General features: G+C 40.9%; 2 protein-coding genes across 2 annotated transcripts; both read right to left on the bottom strand.

Moving 5' to 3' along the window:
• Positions 1-653: 653 nt before the first annotated feature.
• LOC136440937 (uncharacterized) lies at positions 654-7,705 on the bottom strand. Its single transcript, XM_066437133.1, has 11 exons — positions 7,203-7,705; positions 6,675-7,017; positions 6,220-6,405; positions 5,781-6,067; positions 5,268-5,487; positions 4,657-5,100; positions 4,260-4,320; positions 3,905-4,043; positions 3,547-3,671; positions 3,011-3,134; positions 654-1,256 (listed from the first exon to the last, which is right to left on the bottom strand). The coding sequence occupies exons 1-11, from the start codon at positions 7,646-7,648 to the stop codon at positions 1,037-1,039; spliced, it is 2,595 nt and encodes an 864-aa protein (XP_066293230.1). The 5' UTR covers positions 7,649-7,705; the 3' UTR covers positions 654-1,036.
• On the bottom strand, positions 7,666-9,472 carry LOC136439567 (leucine-rich repeat-containing protein 40-like). Its single transcript, XM_066434987.1, has 2 exons — positions 7,745-9,472; positions 7,666-7,683 (listed from the first exon to the last, which is right to left on the bottom strand). The coding sequence occupies exons 1-2, from the start codon at positions 9,470-9,472 to the stop codon at positions 7,666-7,668; spliced, it is 1,746 nt and encodes a 581-aa protein (XP_066291084.1).
• Positions 9,473-22,615: the final 13,143 nt, after the last annotated feature.

Raw genomic sequence — 22,615 nt, forward strand, 5'->3', positions numbered from 1 at the left:
ATATCGTTAAGAATCGTTTTATATTTCAGTGTGGCAGATGACCGTGAACTTTTTTAATGTGTAGAGAGAGATATCAAGTAAATTTCTAAATGAGATGAAACATTGCATTTTTATTTATGCTGAGACTGAGATTTTTTTCTATTGTATAAAGAGAGACGGAACATAGAATTCTGTACTTTTGAGCCTTCAAATGTGACCGATATAGCATTGTACGTTATAGTGTTATTTTCAAAAAGACTAGATAAAGAAAGAAACATCCATATACGTACGGTATATAAACTTCGTTGTCTACAGAGTCAGTCCGTTTTTGTCTACGTCTGTCAGTCACCGCCGCTCGAGCTTGTTCGTACTTAAATCAATCTAAACAGATCTGAAGTACTTATTCGTGTTTAAGGCAGTACGAGAAAATGCTGGGTACCTTACAGTTTACTTTAATGCGGGTGTTTGAAATATACTGGTTGTATTATACATGTGCCGTTACATGTTACGGCTTAAAGCAGGCCGTTCACTACCAAAAAATGTTTTTTTTTTTTTCTTTCTACAAATATTTTTTTCTGTCAGTAAGAATATTATTCTGTATTCAAGAATCCGTCTTTTAAGCACAAACAAGAATTGCATCCAAGATTTTTTCCTGAACTTTCTTAATTTCAAGAAATCTTAAGAAAATCATTCTAGTAGAATCAAATTTTCAAGATAAGAAAACTTAAGGAAAGAATCTGTAAGAATAAAACATTTGACCAAACAAAAATGAATCTTACAGTAAGGCAGAGAAAGCTAATTTTTCTTATTTTTCTAGAAAATTCTTATTGGAAAAGATAATGCTAGAATTGAGTAGAAATATTTTCTTAACTTAAGAAAAAAATAGAATAAAATTCTTTGTATAAGATAGAATTGACATCGAAAAGACTTCCGAGAAGGTTTCTTGAATTTTCTTGTTTTTCTTTGTATAAGAAAATCTTTCCCAATATAAGAAAACAAGAAAAATAAGAGTGAATAAGAAAAAAGATTTTTGGTAGTGTTGCCCATTGAGAAGTGTTTACTCGGGCTCTAACCTGACCAAAAGCCCGTAGAGTGCGTGCACCCCTCTTTCCTTTGTGTACCACTCCAACTCGCTGTTGCTGAAGAGCGGGTCGACAGTTTGACCACGGCGGGTGAAGCCCATCGTCTCCTGCATGACCTGGTAGCTGCCCGGCCGGACACACACCTGGAAGGCGACACGGGCTGTGTACGTCTTCCCGTCATGCTTGTCTTGGAACCTGTAAGACAATGTGAGGTAGAGGAGTGTTTTCATGAGTTAAAAATTAAATATGAAGAACACAAAATTTCTATCATTTACCGCTAATGCTAGGGTCACATTTCCTACCCGGGGCCCGGTCGGGATGTTTTCGAAAACGAAAAATGAAATATGCATATCAAGAAAATACACAACTTCTAGCTAGGAGTAAATTTCTTACGTTTTGTGTCCTTTGATGCATTTTATGTTATACTTTTCGTTCCCGCAAGCTGCCCGACCGGGCCCCGCTGTGGAAATGTGACCTAAGCATTAGGAATAATGCTGTCTTACATGGAAGCTCCGCCCAATTTAAATTTAAATTTTGCATTATGTGAGCACATTTAGCCCATACTTGCATGGTTGGTGCCTGTTAATGGTCTACATGCTGTAATCTATATAAGTTGCATGTATCAAATTCTGCTATGGAACCATAGAATCCCTCATTAACTTTGCAAATGAAGTCCAAATTTGCGGAATTTGAATTCAATTGTGTACTTCGATGTCTAAGCTACCTGCATGCTGAATATCATTGAAATTCTTTCGTTGTTAGTTTATACTCACTCTCTCAAGGATGTTAATAAAAACTCTCCTGCAGTTCCATAACAAACTGCTAGGAGGCCTAAGGTGACAACACTTATTTCTGACTTATTTACAAAAACCGAACGTTCTTCTGAAATATGAATGAAACTCGCAAGATTCAAACTTGACCTTGAGCTACTAATTCCATGACCACAAACCAAATAGTATAAAAATACATCCAGCAATTTTATTTGCAAAACAATATCTCTATTTTTCATGTAGGTTACTGTCATCATTTTACAAATCACTGACACAGAAGGGTTTTAACGTGCTGGCGTGGCGTCATGTGGCGCACTTGGTAGAGCGCGCGGCTGTCAAACAATGGGACCCGGGATCTAATCCCAGGTTATGCCCAGAGACATGTCCGAACTTGCGCCCGGACGTTGTGCCCTTGGGAAAGGCTCTTGACACGACTTTCCTCACTTCACTCAGGTGTAAATGAGTACCTAGCTCATCTAGGGTCCCTCGGATAGGACGTTAAATGGAGGTACCGTGTTTGGGGAGAGCCACACCCCGCGCACGTAAAAGAACCCACCACATCCTTCGAAAAAGAGTAGGGACATGCCCCGGTGTGCGATGGTCCAAATCCTTCTGTCTGGAGTTTGTGATTCACTACAAATCACCCGGATGGAGGCCTGGCGAACCTCCGTCTCGTATCAGCCACTCGGTGATTTACACCTTTCACCCGGACGGGAGAACTGGCGCATGACAGCCAACGAAAGGGTATGTCACCCCGTAAGGGGCGGTATAACCCCGTCGTAGCGAAAGCTCGTCGACTGATGATGATGATGATGAACGTGCTGTGCTTGTCAAATATATTTGATAAGTCGACGCGTAACAACTTAGCCATAAATAGCATATTTGCTGTTCCAAAATGTTCAAAAAAACTATATGGTATAAGCGTAAACATGCATTTATTGAGCACTAGCTACCGCCTTTTCGCAAAGTAGTCATTGACAGATTTTGAAAATTTACAGGAACCCCTCCCATAAAAACATTGTATCGATGTCCAGGTATTTAGCGCTCATCGGGAACAGTTGTAATTTTTATAGCTTTGAACCGTATTATGATTTGGGATTATCAGAGACGGTTGTTGATATTACAACCTTGTATGCCTTGTGATAATAATGCCTGAAGATTATTCACATTATTGCTTACCTGATCGGTTCGGCATAAAGATCCTGCCCTGAATATCTTATGCTCGGTGACACAAACACCTGAACGGAGTCAAACCCTTTGCCCTTCCCAGGTCCAAGCTTGTGACCTCCCAACGTGACGTCTCCTAAGAGGTAGAAAATAGTTGAGAAATTGTGAGGCAGAATCTATTTTTTCAAAGTACAAAAAGGTTATCCTAATATCCTAAGGTTATCCTAATATCGCAAATATGCGGTACATTCTTTCCTTGTCACTTCAGATAGATATATATGTAGAAACATACGGCCGCGGCATAACGTAATAAACACTACATAGCACGAGACAAGACATACAATTGTAAGATGTGATAACATGGACATAAGATAATGCCTACTGCTCTCCGACCACCTCTGGCCGCAACAATAGGATTCGAGTCTCATAGCCAAGTTATACCGGCTAAACTAGTCGAGTATAGGGTTTATTTATCATTGCTACAAAAATGACTAAATCGACTGAGAGGCTCATGAACAAGAGTACAAAATGTAGTAAAGTGACGTCACCTGGCATGAGCAGCTGTGAGCTGGTCTGAAGGATTTGCTTCACGGCAGTCGGACTGGTCCCGTGGTACGCACGATGCCAGGCTGTGAACACTCTCAGCTGCTCGTCTGAGAACGCTGGATTGACACTGTATGGTGAAATGTGTACGATGCGTTTATGATACGCCTTGTGTAAAGTAGATATCTATATCCATTTCTGGTTAATTAGCCACGGTACAAAATACCTTGCAATATGGTGGGAATACGATCATAGTGAGTAACAAAATGTCCTTATTTGTACTGCAGCTACAGATACTATCCCTCTATCATTATTACTATCCGACGTACGTGATACAAAAATATACGACCATGCTCTCCTTACCTGAGACCGAACCTGCTCCATCCAACAGGTCTCGCGTACGTCTTCTGTGGGTTTCCCCGGCAACACGAACCCTGGTCACCCCTGCCTCCATGACATGCCTGGCAGAAACACTTGTCGTGGGTAGGAGAGAGGTAGTGGTCTGAAACAGAAGTAAATACAACAGTGCGTCACTCACTGCAGTACAGACGAGATGGATACGTTTTTTTCTCATAGCTACTGAGTTGATGTATAAACTGTATAACTATCTAAAAATTCAAATGATGCATTGACGGAAGTGCATGAAAGTGCAAGAATACTGAACAAAAGAAGAAGAACAAAGAAGAACAATGATACTGAACGAAACATATTTTCTCACCTCCTATTTCAAAAGTGTTCTTGAAACGCTGACACGCCAACCAGTAGTCACAGATGATTGCCTGGGAGGGGGGTGGCGAGGAAAAGTGTTTAAATGTTCTAAATGATCAAAAAATCAGTGCTTCCATAGGTATTGCATACCTACTTGCCGAAATTTGTGCAGTAACTGTGACTAGCGAATGAAGCTTGATGCTGTAGGGCTGACTAAATTCACATCAGCTTGGACTGATTAAACATCAGCTTAGATTGAATATACATCAGGTTTGACTGAATATACATTAGCTTACTAGACTGATTACTTATCAGTTTGGATCAGTTATGTCTAATGTTGCTAACCGTGGGTGAAGTTATGTGTGATGTTACTTACCGTGTGTGGAGTTATGTTTAATGTTATTTACCGTGGGTGGAGTTATTTCAGCAGTCATCAGTGGTTTGGGCCTCGAAGGTGGAGGGGGTGGTTCGACTTTCTGTGGAGGCGGTGGCGGTGATTGTACTTTCTGTGGAGGCGGTGGTTTCGGTTTTTCTAATTTAGGAGGAGGTAGTGGTGTTTGTTTCTTAGGAGGCGGTGTTGGTGGCTTCTTCTGAATCGTCGGCCCACGTACTTTCCTTCTTCTTGCCCAAGGATAAAGGTTTTCCAACCGTCCAGGGTACAGCTCCACCCTTGAGGTTGCACCTTTGCCCTTGTTCACCAGCTTGGCGTCGAACTCCAACACTCGCGGCCTCTCACAGTAAAAGGTGTAGTTGACTCCGCAGTCGTTCTCAACCGGACGGATGCTGCCTTCGAATATGACGCAGATTTCTTCTCCTTCCATCATGACAATGGGAGGGGTGGGTGTGCCTACCTGTGGGAACAAGGTGGACACTGATCACCAACAAGTGATTCTACATTTGGTTAGAATAACTGTATTGCGTCAATTAGCTGACGTTCTAATATAATACAATTCTCTTGTAACATTAGGGGGTGCAAGCTTAAGATTAGCTCTCTTTGCTTACAAGTTTCGTCTCTTACCTGACGCTCGAATCCTTCCACCTGTTCAGCGTAGACGATGCGGTCTTCCACCCTCTGACTAAGCACACACTCTATCCGGGCAGACATCACTCCATTTTCTCGAGGTTCCCTCCACTTCTTAAAGATGAGGATTCTGACTTCTCTGGCCCGGATGTTCTTCACCACCATGTTGACCATCCTGGTAGGATCCTCCAGGTTGTCGCAGCGAAGAACAGTGAAGCTGAAAGAAATGTATGTCTTGCTTTGATTTCCTCTTGTTACTTTCAAGTTTATATCTAGGCGTTGCTATCAGGCTAGACAATAGTTATGTTCTTCTTTCCAATTATCTTTTTACTTATTCCTTGGATGGTGCAATACTTAATTTATAATGCAAAAGACTGGGATCATTCCATTACAAGCCCTACTTTTACGAAACTTTTTTGATAACTTTGACAAGATGAAAAGATAGGTACAGAATTTGACATCAGAGTTTCTGAATCTCTCTATAAACCTCTGGTGACTCTACCCACGTACCCAGCTTTGAGTTGGTCGGTTTTGAAAGCCACCTTTGACCCCTGCAGGACGATGTCGTCCACGGAACTGGTGACGTCTTCCCAGTGTCCTCTCCAATCACGGCTCAGGACGCGAACTCGGCTGTCCCGGTCTCCTGGTGAGAGTGGCAGCACTATGGTGACAGGACTGGCGAGGAACTGGTTGCTGCCACCGCAGAACTGGACAATGTGACTTATACTGTCGATCCCACTGACTTCGTCCTCTCCCATGGCCGCACACGTCAGGGTGTCGGCATTCACGGGGAGAACCTTCGTTACAATAAAAAAAGTACACGTTAGATACAGTGAATAGCATATTCATGCGATATCTAGCGATGTTGATGTTTATCTTTTTATTCATAACGATTTTTGCTTGATATCAATTGACAACAGTGCATTATGTTGTACAATTTTTCCCGCACCTGAAACGATATGTCTCTGTCGTACGGGACACAGTCTCTAGGGAAGGATATCTCAACGTCTGTTTGTTTTGATGACTTTATGGTTGATGGTTTCCCCCTCTCCACCCTCTGGCAGTGTTCTCGTGGCCTCGCAACGACCACAAACTCTGAGAAATGATTGACTTCTACCGTGACGAACCACTGTCCCTGGAGAAGTGCAAACCAAATGTGTTACCTTTGAGGTTAAGACATACACGCAAACTTAACATGTGTTCACAAATAAATTGTATCCAAACATTAAAGCAATATGAACATGAAAATCTATCTGTGTTTACAAATGACACAGGGCCTGTCAACCTTTTATTAACAGAAACTGGAGACGATAAGGCTTCCACGTAATTTGACACTTGTGTAAACCAAAGTCTCCTTTGATAAAGCAACGACATCAAACAAACATGAAGGCAGGCATCACTTACTTGTTCTTGTTGGCTTACTGTGTCCAGAGTCGTCCATGACCATCCTAAGTTGTCAGTCGTCTTGACGACGAACTCCTTTTCACAGTGGAACTTGGGTAAAGAGTGCGGGATCTTCAGCTTGACGGGTTTGGAGAATTCCATCCCCGCCGGTCTCATCTCTATGATGTCGCTGACTAGTAGCTCGTGGGCTTGTAGCTTGATTGTCTGGTCGTACCCGTGTGGGTTCAGCACTGCTGTGATGACGGATATATCTTCATCAGTAGCCCCTGGAGGGACGCTCAACCTGCCGCCTGCCGGGAGGTCCACGTACTGCATGTCGTCTGTGGCTGCTAAAATGTTATGGCTGTTGAAGAAGAAACGATGCATACTTTTAATGGTTTGTCTTTTTTTTAATAGCCAATACACTTTGTATGGGGCTAAGAAATGCTCTGTGCAAATTGTGTTGCTTCGAAAAAATACAAGATACATATCAATTTCTTTGTTACCCTTTGTTTTGTTTTCTAAAAGGGTACAATTTTAAACACTCACCTAAACTGTGTGTCGTACTCGTCCGGAATAGTTTGGCCAAATCGGACTTCTTCATCCACTTCTAGAGCGACCGACATAGTTATAATTGTCTCTGAGAATTCTTTCAAGATTTCTTCCATCACTTCCATCGCTAGACGCCATTCTTCACTCTCGTCCAAAGCAATTGACTTGGTCGTCACATCGGTGACTTCCTTCAAGATCTTTTTCATCAATTTTCTTGCGGCGGCATCTACCTGTAGAGCGTCTGTCGACACGTCATTTGCCAGCGTTGCCGTCGCCTCTTTGAACATTTCCTCCATCAGTTCCCACGCAACATCATCTACCCGCACAGCGTCTGTAGTCACTTCTTCTGTCATCGTTGTCTTCACTTCTTCCAACATCTCTTCCATCACCCGCCATGTCGCATCATCAACATGGACTGAGTGTCTGGCAACTTCTTCTATCATTACCGTGAGCTCTTCTCTTAAAAGATTTCGCAGTTCTTCCCACGCAACAGCATCAACTTTCACAGCGTTTGTCACAAATGCCTTTGTCAAGATCACCGTCGCTTCCTCCACCATGTCTGCCATTATTTTCCACGCCACATCATCTATCTGAACAACATCTGTGGCCACTTCATTTGCCAACGTTGTATTGGCCTCCTCCAACATTTCATCCATCAAAGCCCGTACGGTAGCATCCACCTGGACAGCGTTTGTCGCCACTGACTCAATCAACATTGCTGTCGCTTCCTCTACTATTTCTTCCATTACTTTCCACGCCGCAGCATCTATCTGCACAGCATCTGTAGCCACGTCATTCGTCAACGTTGTCTTGGCTTCCTCCAACATTTCCTCCATCACTTTCCATGTCATCTCATCTACTTGTACTCTATTTCTGGCCTGTTCGTCAGCAATTGAATTAGAGATTTCTTCTACAAGCTCATGCATCACTTCCCATGCCACAGAATCTGCTTGCATAGCATTTGTGGCAACTTCTTCTGTCATTAATCTTGTCATTTCTTCCAACAACTCGTCTGTCATGATAATCATGGCCCTTTCTTCGTTTACAGTTTCTACGACTGCTTCCTGCACAAGGCCTGGCATAACCTCTTTCAACATGGTTGAAAATATGTCCTCCGAACATTCCTTGTCAGCGATTGCAACGCTTGTGACATCCGTCATGAGGTCGTCCCAAACACGTCCTTCCGTCACGGCGACCATGTTCTCTGTCAGGCCTTCGATTATTGTGTCTTCCACAACTGCCGCAGCCACGATGACCGAGGCCTTTTCTATGATATCCTCTGACAGGAGCTCTTCGAGTACGGAGACCATATTTCCCTGGGCAACTTCCGACTCGGGAAGCGCTAGAGCCGGGCAGTCGTCCAGGATGAGACCGATGCTTGTCCCTGTCTGTTTGTTTTGAAGATTCTTCCTCAGGTGATACAGCGAGAGCGGCAAACTGGACAGACGACGGTTCCCCTCCAGATCGAGGGTTTCCAGGCGGAGGAGGTTTCCGAAGTTTGCTGGAAGCGTGCGAAGCTTGTTGCCTGCAAGATGAATTCGCCGTATTGAAGTCATCTTCCCGATAGTGTCCGTTAGTGTCTCAATCCCACAGTAGCTGATGTCCAGTTCCTCCAAGTTCTTAAGCTTTTCAAGCCCTGATGGCAGCGACTTTAAGGAGTAGTTGCCCTCCATGTCAAGGGTCTTCAAGGTTGCGGGGGCATTTATCTTCCGGTCACCCCGACTGTTGTTCATCTTGTTTCTCTTCACTTCTAAGCGGTTAAGATGGCTTAAATACTCGACCGATTCAGGGATGCCTTCAAATGCGTTATCGCTGAGGATTAGAACTTTAAGTCGCTTCATCCCTGAAATGTCAGGAGGGAGTGTTGACAGCTCGTTGTTTGATAAGTCAAGTGTCTCGATCACGGCCAGGAGAGTCAAATTCTTGGGAAGCGATTTCAGCTCACAACTGCTCAAAACAACGTGTTTCAAGGAGTGCAGTTGCTTCATTGTCACCGGAAGTGTGGTGATACAAGGGTTCCGCGACAGGTCTACTTTGGCCAGGTGGGTGCATCTCCAAATGTTTCCGCTGACTTCTCTGATGCCACAGCCAGCTGCTCTCATCTCCCGTAGCTTGGAGAGATTGGCTATGTTTACCGGTATGGAGCCAAGGGGGTTATCTGACACATCCAGGATTTCTATCTCGTTGATACTAAATACTTCAGGTGGTATTTGTTTAAGGATCTTGTGCGACAGATCGAGTTCCTTCGAAGAGCTTGTTTTCTCCATTCGGGCCCTCAGAGTAGCCTCTGTCCAGCCATTTTCTTCGACGTGTTTTCCCCTTTGATTCAAGGCTTTTTTCCTTGGTTGTTTTCCCGTTGATTTTCTAGTGCGATCCATCTTGTTTGTTCAGCCGCTGGTCGGTATTGTGTTGCTTATGATGTCCTATAAAACGGCACTGTATATGCACCATTTAAGGTAATCCTTTTTGCTACACTTTTTTAAACTTTCAAGTTTTCAACCCCAAAGGCATATGTGATTTTCCAAAAGACCAACTTTGATGAATGCAAAATCAACCAACTAAAGAAAGGAACATTTCTAATCCTGTAACTGCATAGTGGCTCGAAGACAGACCTCCCGCCTTCGTTACAATTGAATAATTACTAAAAGATCAAGGCCAATGCTTCGCCCAAATCTAGAGGAGAATAATTTTACTGAGACAACACATATACTGCAAAATGTATTCTGAAGATTACTCCATAGTTTTGTAATGTCGAACCTTTCTGAGGACACTGCTTTTATAGATCTCTCAGTGGTTGCCAATTACAACGACAGTTTCTTTGGCTCGAAGCATGTGGGTAATGAAGTTGATAAGGTTACGAACTAGAAGTATAAAGACGGAAAATCATTTAGTAATAACTTTCAAGATCATCCCAATATTTCTTTACCCTCACCCGACCATATGGGGTCCGTTTGGACCCCAAGCGTGTATCAATGATGTGGGCCAAATCAACATTTTTCGCCGGAGAAAAAAATTTTTTTTATGAGTTTGTGTACATGTTTTACAACTTCTGAGAAAATCTTTACAGAGATTGGTTCATTTTTGTAGGAGTTATAATCTAAAGTTTGTATGATGAGCGATGATTTTGTATTGCTTGTTACGTAAAACGAAAGAAATTCCTCTCCGATAACAGACAGTTGTTATCATTGTTATTGTTAAAATAAGTTATAGTTTTGCACAAAAGTTAGATACCGACTTTTTAAAAAAATATAGTATTTTAGTGTAAAATGTGGATTTTATTCATTTTGCATAAATTATGATACTGAGACAAATTTATATAAGGAGAAATTCAAACTCTACAACTGGATAAAAATTCGGAGATTTATTTCCGGACGTTTCGAGTGACATCCATCACTCTTCTTCAGCGTCACTAAAATGAACCGCGTAGAACTCTCCGGTACCTGAGACCCCGCCCTCCCCCCAACCGAAGGACAATAGATGTTCCTATGGTGTTTTCTTACCATAGGAATAGAAGAGTGATGGATGTCACTCGAAACACGTCCGGAAATAAATCTCCGAATTCTTATCCAATTGTAGAGTTTGAATTCTCCTTAAATATTGGTTACCTGGATGTCCAACCTTCACAAACGTACGAGACAAATTTATATTAATTTTTCACACTCAAAGCATGTTATACATGTAATATCTCTGATAGATTAATTGAACAATATATTGACAGAAAACGCAACAAAAAAAACAGGAAATTCTTTGTGATGGAAATTGACAAGGGTATAAGCATGTGTGTTTCTTGGCGGCAGATAATTATGCATAAACAATAATACATTCTTTATTTTCAACAAAATACTAATATTCCTTATTTAATACCATTCGTTTGCTATCAGTATTTTTTGGAACGATATTATTGTTAATTGACATTATAGGGCATTGAAACTGATGGAACAAGGGGATTATTGTAGATTTTTAGAGCAAAACGATGCTTCTCTTCATTTTATGCATAGATTATGATAATTAGCTTTACTTATGGACACCAGAACTTAGCAAAATACTCTCCATAGATTACCGTAACAGAATATGTACACTAATTACAAAACGGACCACCGGAAATATATTTAAGAGCAAAACAAAATGGGGTCGTAAAAATGCATCGGTCGGATGAGGTTAATTAACATGACCCCACTTTCAATCATGAGAATATGGAATATTACAAATATATGATGGAGCTCAACACGTATTGTAATATTGTTGCTGAATATAATGCATTAGCTGCCTACGGCAGACTCATTGCCAAATTGCCAGTACAATCAATATCATTTCTGTTTCTGAGAAAACAGAACATCTTCTTGATCTTTTTGAGTTGAATACCTCTAGAACTCCGAGAAAATTGGAAGAACTTTGACTATCTATACGTTTCCTCAAACACTGTGCCCATTCTTTTTTCATCATAGATATAGTGTAATACATAAGAATGACCAAAACTGTTATCGAAATTATAAAACAGTTTTCTTATTCTACAAAACATGCTTTTAGTTAACACGTGCTCTTCTATTGACACAATAAACAGCTCGAGATTTCATGACAAGGGTCACCTTGACAATTTTGTAATGTGTAACAAGATACAACATTAACTTTGTATTTTGGATACAATCCACATTCTAGGTAGCAGGAAGTTTTAAAGGGTATATTGCAGGGAGAGAGAAAAAAATCTCCATTTCATGAATTCAAGCGTATAATTTATTATTTCATATACTGTCAAGAATCACAATGCACTACCACACTTATGTTGCCCAACCTATGATAATAACTGCCTTTAGAAGTAACTACGACGTTGGCAAAAAATTTTAAAACTCCACTGGGCAGGACAGATATCAAATCGTGCCAAATGGCATCACCCTATCTGACATTAATGTATAATGAAAGTTCACAGGGTTTGCAGCTCGGAATATTGACAGTTTTCATGAAAGGATAGAAAACATTAGAAAAGACAAAAACTATACCTATACTCGATGCTCTATATAAAACAGTCTCGATAAAACTGCGTGGTGCAATACTGCAGTTCATGTAGTCATGTAAGGTAATAATAATGTAGTTGATATTTTGACTCCGTTCTTTGTAATGTGTTTCATAAAATGGACATCTTGTTTAATCACCGTACTGAACTGTTTGAATAGTTTAGGCATGTTAGGCACAATGGTTAAAGCATTTATCACCATCAGCGCTTGCCGGTGGTTCTTCACCTGCATTCACAACTAGAGTTCCACGGCCTCATACCTTCGCCAAATGATCTTACTGACGTATTTAGGAGTGTTTCTCATCAATCATAAATCATACCAGTTGATCGTCTTCAGCCAAATAACAGAAGTTGTCCAAAGTATGAGCTTATCAAAGAAGTTTATGATAACATTTATCATCAATTATGCAAATGAGGTCCTTATGAGCATAATTTGATTCAACGATGTTCACATTCACATAATTTTCAAATGCCACATGTATAAAATTACCATCATTTACCTGTATGTATTTATAGTAGTTTCTTATTACGCCTTTCAAATTACGCCTACAATTGCATATTTTCTATCTATTAGCATTCCTCTCTTCCTCAGAATGTCACATATTTGAAAAGTCATATCATGGAACACAGCGGGCTTTTAAAACTGTCTATTTAGTTATGCAAATTAGAATCTGATTTGCATAATTATATCCAATCATACAAAGCATCACGTAAGCTATCTATACATACCAAAAATCAAGACCATCCGTCAAGCCCATCTTAAGTTAGTATTGTCTCATTAATTATGCAAATGAGTTCTTTATTTGCAAAGTTGATATTTATTAATATTTCTCTCTTCCTCAGTTACATATGTCACATGTTTGAAAGTCCTATCATGGAATTTGGTGGATGTGTAAAATTTCCTCATTAATCATGCAGATTAGATACATATTTGCATGATAAGTGTATCTCAAGCTATCTACTTAACAAAACCATCCATCAGACCAGTTATTCCATTTCAAAGTCTTAAGCAAAACCGGCTCCTGCAGTTCCAAAAAAAGCCGCTAGGGGGCCCCAAACTTAGACCACTTACTCTCTGTCCAAAGAGCTATCTACCACCCAAATCAGGACCATAGCATGTCCAGAACACGAGATATCAAAACAGGAAGTTCCGCTGCAGTACCGTAACAAGCCGCTAGGGGACCCAAAATCTAATCATTTCCATGTCTCACCAAGACCTACCCACCTACCAAATATCAAGACAATCCATCCAAGCCTTCTCGAGTTATGCTGTAAGTTACAAACTCTATTGAGATAATACTTGACCAAGCCTGGTTAAGACCTGAAGTAGAGTGAACGGTAGGGTGGATACAAACTGCCATATCTCCAGTGCCGTAAGGCCAATAAGTTTGAAATTTGGAGGAAACTTTGCCTTGGTACCTCTCCTTCTAACTATGAATCAGATACTGGAAATATATTCATGGTATTTTCATAATTCTTAAATATATGATCGTTATCATGTTTACAATAACTGACCTGGCAAGGTTGCAGCAAAGATCCTGGAATATAGAATTTTTTACAGGATGTAGTGATAGTCAGTTGCTACAAGGAGGTCTTCCCGGAAAATTAGAATACTGCTCAGGTTTAGAGAAATATTAATTATTTTGTTGTTTTGGATCATTTTGGGGGGGGGGGGGTGACCATAGCTTTATCAGCCAGTATCTAAATATTGTAAGATGAAATCGATTTTTCGGAAAGACTTTGAAAGAAAGTAACTCCTTAGGCCTTGTTTACGCCCAATTACAGCTTTGTATGCCATAGCTACGAACCTATCTCAGGCTTTTAAGTCTGAAACTCTCAATTTTTCAGAGTTTGGTCTTCCTAGCCCATCCATCAATCTGACAGCCGCAAATCTCTCAATAGAGTAATTGTTTTCACACCCGCTCATGAACTCATTATCTGCAATTATCTTAATTTATGCATAGAGGACAGACAGCACAAACAGGGTGGCCACAGCATTCATTCAAGTCCTGATTGAAAGACGTAGTCTGACCAGTCAAGGGGGATCTATATTGTAGTAAAACTTTTGGAAAGAACTGTTGAGAGTGGAAATGCCATGAAAAATACATAAACGGAACATAAGAACACACAAAGAACGTGAACAATTTACGTTGTACGCACACGGTACAGCACAGGACTGCCTGCACTAAACCTTGCATACGTTCTCATAAAATACACCAATAGTCAATACACATTGTCTTTTGAAACAGTGACACAGGAAAACGTTGTACCCCTACAGAACAACAACGCTGTCAGCATTGCGACTTCAACCATAGAGATTTTGAAAGAAAATGAAATGCTATGGGCAAATGCATAGAATGGAATATTCATATCAGTAACATTTTGTTGTACACCGTAATACACGGTAGATTGTTTAGTAAAGGTAGACTGTATTTGTATCTGACCCCACATCTCTAAGGCCATGAATTTTATCTCTTTTAGTCTTTAGTTAGACCTTACCGTCTCCTATATGAGGCAAAGGTCGCTGTGTAATACATTGTGTGCAGCAAAAAAAGCTGACTCCTACATATGCTATAAGACTACTTCTGTCTGACTGACTACAACAAAGAAGGAAAGAGACCTATAGTCAAATAGCAGCCTATTCCCCTCGGCCTCAACTTCATTAACGTAATAAGTTTCCAAATGTCCTTATGCGTTTGGGCAAGCCTGGGAGGGTCTACAGATGAACAAGCAAGTAACCGTTAGCCTGGATGCCATATGCATCTTATTACTAGGGCTCCTACGCTCGCTATTTGTTTTACTTTTAGGGTAGCGAGTGTAGGAGCCCAGGCAGTAATCGGACGTACACAGGCTATGTAACATGTAAATTCATTTATTTATTTATTCAAATTCACAGATTGCATACAATCTGAGGGGCGCCGGCAACAGGAATCTAGTTCCTCTACGAGGCCGACTCCCCCAGAAAATTTACAAAGTTGAGATAAAAACAATACATGAAAGACATCAAATACTGAAAGAAGTACATTAAAAAAATGAGAGTAATAAGGTCAAATGATAAGGAAAACAGGGTAAACGGTTAACTATGTCACTATGCAAGATGAGCAACGACAAGTGGTCGTCCAAGTACATAAGTTATCAACAGAAAATGTGTCGCTTAATCGGGATCTATAATATGATATCAAGAGTTTTTTAACGGACTGTAGGGTGAGGTTTGAGTACATATGTTGGCGAATGTCTAGTGGTAAATTGTTCCAGATGACGGCAATACGACTAAAGTAAGAGAATGAGAATGATTCAGTTTTACATGGCCGTGGTACAAGTTGGAATTGGTCTGTAGAGCGAAGTGATCTAGTAGGTCTGGATACATTGAGGACATGAGAAATGTTGGTACAGTACACGTTGCGGAAACATTTGAAAAGAAATAAGATATCAAAAAGTTCTCGTCTGTAACACAATGGTAGAAGGTTGGTATGGGTTAATCTGTCCTTATAGTTAAGTTCGTAATCATTACAGATGTACTTGGTAGCACGTCTTTGAACACCTTCTACTTTGCGCTGATACAATCTTGTATGCGGTGCCCATACCTGAGAACAGTAGTCTAAATGTGGTATCACCAGTGATCGATACAAATTGAGTTTAACAGTAAATGGGGCATTAAAGCCTACTGATCTCTTGATCATTGCAAGTCTTGAGTTACATGTTGATATCTTCTTAAGTACATGAGAATTCCAGGATAAGTTATGTTGTACATGAACTCCTAAGTCATTATAACTATCTTGTCGACTGAGTACAGAATCTGACATGCTATAAGGGTATTCAACAGGTGAAGTTTTACGTGTCATACTAACAACTGAACACTTAGATGGATGAAATACCATCTCCCAGGTTTTCCCCCAAGCCACAAGACGATCTAAGTCGGACTGAAATTTAAAACAATCAAAAATCGAGGTAATTCTTCTAGAACATTTAGCGTCATCTGCAAACATGGCCATTTTACCAAATTCAACACAGTCAGGTAAATCATTAACGAATAATAGAAACAAGAATGGCCCTAAAATGGATCCCTGGGGGACACCTGACAACACAGGTAAGTAATCAGACATTTCGCCTTCTATGACAGTTCTTTGAAAACGTTTTGAAAGATAGTCGTTAAATAAAGCAAGTAGTTGTCTGGAGAACCCAAAAGATTTCAATTTGTGTACTAGGAGTTTATGAGAGACACTATCAAATGCTTTGCAAAAATCCAAGAATATTACGTCAACTTGCCCAGATTTATCCAGTACTTCACCTATTTCCTCGTAAACTTCTAAAAGTTGGGTGGTAGTGGATTTTCCCTTGACGAAACCATGTTGAAGGGGATAAAGAGTGTTTGACAATAATGGATAAAGAGAGTTGAAAATACATCTTTCGAAAACTTTGCTTGTGATACATAATAACGACACAGGTCTGTAATTAGATACGGCACTCTTATCACCCTTCTTAAAAACAGGAGTAATATTAGCTTTTTTCCACATACTCGGAATTTTTGCATTGCTCACACATAATTGAAACAGTTTTTCCAATGATGGTGCTAATTGGGCTGCACACTTGTTTAATACCATCGCTGGGAGATCGTCCGGCCCTGTGGCCTTTGTAACTTCCAGGTTTTTGAGAATAGATTCAATGGTGCTGACAGAAAATGTAACTGAAGAGATTTTTGGTACACTAGAAGTATCAATCAAGTCGGGCAACGGGGTTTCCCTATCGGTACAGTTAAAAACAGAGTAAAAGAAGTTATTGAACAATTCTGCCTTCTCCTGAGCAGACTCAGCAGACTCATCCTGAAGTTTCATTCTGTCTGGTAGATTTTTAGACTTTGTCTTAGAGTGGAAGAAGGACCAAAATCTTTTAGGGTTACTCAGTACGATGTCTCCCAGATTAATCAAATGATTTGCATATTTAGCATTTAACATTTTCTTCAATTTGTTGCGGAGACGTCTGAACTTGGCCCAGTGATTTGCTTTGTCTGTTCGCTTGGCTTTAGCCCAGGCAGTGCGTTTGCATTTTTTTAAATGCCTTACTTCCGAATCAATCCACGGTGGTGCGGTCATGTCCTTGATGACTTTTTTGGGTATGAATTTGTCCGCAGCTGCTTTGACTGAATTTAGCCATCTTTCCCAGACGGAGTCTAAGCAAAGACAGGGATCGATGGTATCAGACAATGGAAATGATTCTAGATAGGCATTCAAGCCAACAAAGTCACCATTCTTAAAGTCATAATGTTCCTATTCAAACCTCCTTGGTTTATATAATATAGAGACCTCTTCGGTTGGGGAATTAATAGAGTCCTGCTCCTACGGTATAACGTAATCATTCTACACAAGTTTCACGTTCCGCGGGGTTTTTGACCGCGCCGGCTATCATGGCTATATGGAGAACATTTGCCGGGGGACTTTGGCCATGGAGGGTAACATTCGCAGCCATATTAGACCCTATCTCCGTAGCCGACGCCCTTCGTACAATTGACTCTATTTTGGCCAATTTCTACTATTTTTCCAGCGACCCGCGGAGGATGGTAGAGCCTAGGGTTTCAGGGTCTAGCTCAGTTCATCTGCACTCCTTTCATGTTGGCAATGGAGCTGAGAAGTAAACCTGCATTAGCCCAATGAGGTTATATAAGACGTCTATATAACCTCATTGGTTAATAGGTTAATGAAAAGTAGTAATTTTGAAAATACAGATAACTGAAGTTTTTTTCAGGGAAGTCTCTACATTATTTGTCACTTCTGACATCTAAGCATACCTTTCTCTTTCAATTCAAGGTTGCAAAATACCTTCCATTTGCATTTTTGTATAAGGCCTTTGTAATCATACCTGACAGCTGTGAACAAGACTCTTTGCTTCTCAGCTTTCTCAGATTTAGAGTCACAGGATGTTTATGACAGTACATACAATGAACACAACTTGCAAAGCTAAACCTCACGTTCTCGCCTCGTTCACACATGGCACAGAAATCCTTTGTTCACACCAATTATAGCCCATCAGCTTGACTAGAGTGCATTGTTGCCAATTCGTACCAAATATAAATGGCCACGATTTGGCAATCTGTGGTCTTTGTCTACAAATAACATGAAAAAACTAGAGTTCCACGAACACATATCTTCGCCGAATAATCAGGGGATTATACCAATAGTCAAGAGACTTGAAGTTTGGTGGCTGTGTTCAGTTAGGATATTTTGACAAAATGTCACTGTAGATCAAGAGCAAGCTGCTAGGGGGCCCAAAGCTACAAACAATTCTACTTACATCACAAGCTTCCTGACACCAAAGGATCAAGACCATAGCACGTTCAGTTCTGCTGAAGTACCACTCACATACCAGGGGCCCAAAATCGACCCTGACCTTCGTCTTCCCAATACCTGCCCACATAGTCATACTCGTACCAAGTATCGTCATAATCCATCCATTCTTTAGTTATGCTGACTACAAAAATCCGGGACCACAAACATCGCACACAACCACAGACATTAACGGCGATGCTGAGACCGTGTCAGATGATGATCAGTTTGAGGGGTTTTTCAAACCAGAGTGACAATGAAAGTGAGAGTGACCAGCAGACAAAGTATCGCACTAAAGATCAGACAGACTCTCTAGTCCTGCGTACTGATGAACGTTACCCCCCTGCTCGCACAATAGGATAGTCCGTGTACTTTGCCCCTCTCCTGTCTCTTGTGCACCTCACGTTGGTAACATAATTTATCGGGCTCGTTAGTCCTGACTCCTGCTGGACACAACAAACCAGTGCCTCAGAAACGCGTGTGGTAGCTGAAACATCGATTCTTTGAATGATTCCCTTAGCCATCAGATCATTGGTGGAGGAATCTCTAATTTCTTCCATGGTCACCCAAGACGTGTTGCCAAGGAAGGACAATTTCTCGGTGACGGCAGTTCCCCTCCCGGGCGGTAGGTAGCGATGATAGGGTGGGAGGAATTCTGAACTTTGACCTCGTATGAAGGCTAAATTGGAAGACAAGTTCGTTGTTGCGTTCTTTAGGTGGCTGAATGAAGTAGTGTTTCCCTATCAGGTACGACGTCAGGACCATCTGGTTGGTGATAGTCCCTCACAGGGCCTGACCTTTGTTGATTTAGCTCCGTCCCAGCGGGAGAGTAGTTTGGACGGTGGTAGTGAGATCACCAGAGAGCATCAATCTAATTTACACAGGCCTGCTGACAAGCAGGTGTTGTCCTTGAATATAGGTCAACAAAAGGTACTTAAACGCAATCATAAACAAGCCTATTTCACCACTTAATTAGACCCTGATTGCAATTTCATACGTCTATATTTGTTAATCATTACCTCAATAACCTACCTGTCCAAAGCAATGCAAGTTCATCAAACCCTACCCGAGTTATTCACCTCCAAAGATAACATCAAAAAAGCCCACTGCAGTTCTAAGCAAGCCACTAGGGGGTCTAAACTTACATCAGTTACTACCTGCCCCAAGAGCTGTACACCACTTAAAAATCATTACCATAGCACTTGCATGAAATTTGACTACAAGCTTTTGGCGGATTGATAAACTTTCCTCATTTATTATGCAAATTATCGTCTTATTTGCATGACAAGTATTCAATTATGTAAAGCATCACCGAAACTATCCACATGCCATAGATTATGATAATCCGTCAATCCCTGCTGAAGTTATTCGTCTCCAAAGGTATTAACAAAAACGCCAACTGCAGTTACAAACGAGCAGCTAGGGGGCCATAATTCACACCACTCACTTGCCGTCCCAGAAGCTATATACTACCTAAAAATCGTGAACCTGACGCCTCCAGAAAATTTGGCCTCAAACGTTGAAGCTCCGCTGCAGTACCTCATATACCCGCTAGGAGGCCCATTATCGAACTTGACCTTCCTCTTTGACACCCCTAACTATCCACTAAATATCATGCACAACCGTCAACAGCTCCTCGAGTTATGCTGGCGAAATACAAACTCTCACACACACAAAGCCTGCTGCAGTACTGTAGGAAAGCGCCAGATGAATCGTTTTTAAACTTGACCTCCGTTTTCACAATCTCTTCCTACCTACCAAAAATCATTGAGATTCATCAACGTTTCCGTCACTTTTTTTGCCTACATACAAACACAGAAAATTTAAAAGTCCGCTGCAGTACTGTTGAAAAACGCCAGGTGGACGATTTTTGAACTTGACCTTCCTTTGCACAACCACTACACACCTACCAAATATTATGAAGATCTATTAAAGGTTTCCCGAGTTATGCTCTTGACATACATACAGACCCACACAACATCCGGCTCAACCGAAAACATAATCTACTCCGAGTTCCTCGGCGTAGATAACAAACTCAACACACAGAAAAACTGTTTCCAAGCAACACTCTGGTTTGGTTGACTGCTATTTCCCGCACAGACAGCCATCTTGGATGGAACGTTCTAACTGACTGTGCTCAGGGGGGCGCCTAGCAGGGTATGCAATTAGCGCATAGGAATGCAAAATACAGGAGGAGCAGTGGGAGGTGCAACCACAGCAATTATCACCCAAGTATAGCCTTTCCAATCGCACCTTAGCTCTTTTCAATGTCATTATAATATATTTATGAGTCTTTCGTAGGACCAGACTTACCGGGTCTTATCGCACTAGAGAACAAACAAACAAACACACACACAAACAAACAAACGCTACCCTCTGCATAACCTTCTCGGCGAAGGTAATTAAGGCAGGGCAGGGCAGTCACAATTTAGGAGTCTATTGCAGGGCCAATAATGGCAAAAGTCACAGATCTTAGCCAGATTTATAAGACATACATTCTTCTGTAACCCCTTGCAGAAATCTGCACCTGGATATCTGTTTATGAGCAAAATTTCCCCAATAAGATATTATTTACGAAAAAGTCATCATTTGTACCGGATATGCAGGTGGGGCTATACTGTGCAAGTCCATGACTGTTCCCTCCCCCAAATGTAAGCACAAACGTTATCATATGCTTGACTTTTTCTTACCTCAGTTGCTGACTGTTGGTGGATATCAGAAAAACAGACCCTGTCATATGTAGTCATGAAGCCAATGAAGTCAGTCTAGTGACGAACTTTTAGGAAGGATGTAGAATGATCCGGAACAACACCATTCACCGCCAAGCTGAACAGCAAATACACGTCCGCTAAGACAGTCTTCCCGAGGCTACTGTACGTTGTGGGCAGATCTAAAGATGACTTGTCTTAGTTGTAATAAAGGTGCTGTTTGCGTAAGCAAATCAATATTGATTACACTTTCTGATTGGCTTTGACACATCTATATACATATGTCTAGACCAATCAGAATGCAAGAATGACTGTGACCGTACCGCCAGACTCGATGTCGTGAATGATGAATGTCCGCACAAATTAAAGAAAGCAATTACTTAACCTATTCAGAACAACCTAAAATGTCGCCTTACCTGTCTTTTACGTGACATGTAGCCCAATTGGATCTGAACACAAGCTATAGGGCTCTCGCAAAGTATTTTACAACGGTCTTCTGACCACACAATAAGTAGCATATCCATCAATGTCTCTGAACCCTGTTTAGGAAACGACATTGCACTTTTTCTTTTGTCTTTGATATGAATAAGGCTTTGTTTTTAGTGTGATAATCATCAACTCTTTAACAAACATCACACAGTGCTGTCAACATTTTGCGGCCATGCAAGTGACTTGTGGTTTGTGCGTAAATGTCTGGTGATGAATGATAAAAAAGAACTTTGAAGCAATGACAGGTCAATTAGTAAAATAAATGCCTGATTCAACATTTGGATCGGGCCTTTATTACCTCGAGTTTAGCCCAGTAAACAGAGCTGACATGCCCCAAAATCTTCAGACGTAAAAAAAATTCCTGTCATGATATGTTTACATGAAATACAGCAGAAATGATATTCTAGAATAATAGATATGATTTACATCTCCTTCAGATTATACCAATAATTCTTTGCTTGACAGCGTTTCTTGACTTTATACATTGTGTCAGCCTCTCTGTTTGCCCACCTTTGACCGACCAAAAGGACAGACATTTTATCATGCAGACCTTTGGCACATTCGTGCTCAATGTATATTCAGCTTAAACATGTGCTTTGACTCTTAATGAAATCTTTTCTAGCCTATAACGTCCTTAGTCTCGCGAAAGACGACGAAGTACGCTTGCCTTGGTTGGTTTACTGATTATAGGCCGCAATATAAAGCAAAATCATTTGTCTTGTGGTAAGTCACAGTTATTTTTGTCGGAACTTGGCCCTCTAGTTATTAAGCCTGTATTCTGTTCCCATGAAGGTTTAGATGGACCCACTGATTTGCACACAAAAAAAAACACGAGCTGTGACACGACTGTGGGTCAAACACGTAGATTTGTTTGCTTTCCTGTAAATA

This window comes from Branchiostoma lanceolatum, chromosome 8, assembly GCF_035083965.1.
Source record: "Branchiostoma lanceolatum isolate klBraLanc5 chromosome 8, klBraLanc5.hap2, whole genome shotgun sequence".
Classification (NCBI taxonomy): domain Eukaryota; kingdom Metazoa; phylum Chordata; class Leptocardii; order Amphioxiformes; family Branchiostomatidae; genus Branchiostoma; species Branchiostoma lanceolatum.

Coding starts and splice junctions, on each gene's coding strand:
- LOC136439567 (XM_066434987.1), bottom strand. CDS start 9,472: ATGGAGAAAACAAGCTCTTCGAAGGAACTCGATCTGTCGCACAAGATC.
- LOC136440937 (XM_066437133.1), bottom strand. CDS start 7,648: ATGATAGAAGAAGTTGCCAGACACTCAGTCCATGTTGATGATGCGACA. Junction 7,018..7,202: donor GAGTACGACACACAGTTTAG/GTGAGTGTTTAA, acceptor CTTCTTCAACAG/CCATAACATTTTAGCAGCCA. Junction 3,135..3,546: donor CTCACAGCTGCTCATGCCAG/GTGACGTCACTT, acceptor TCTACCTCTTAG/GAGACGTCACGTTGGGAGGT.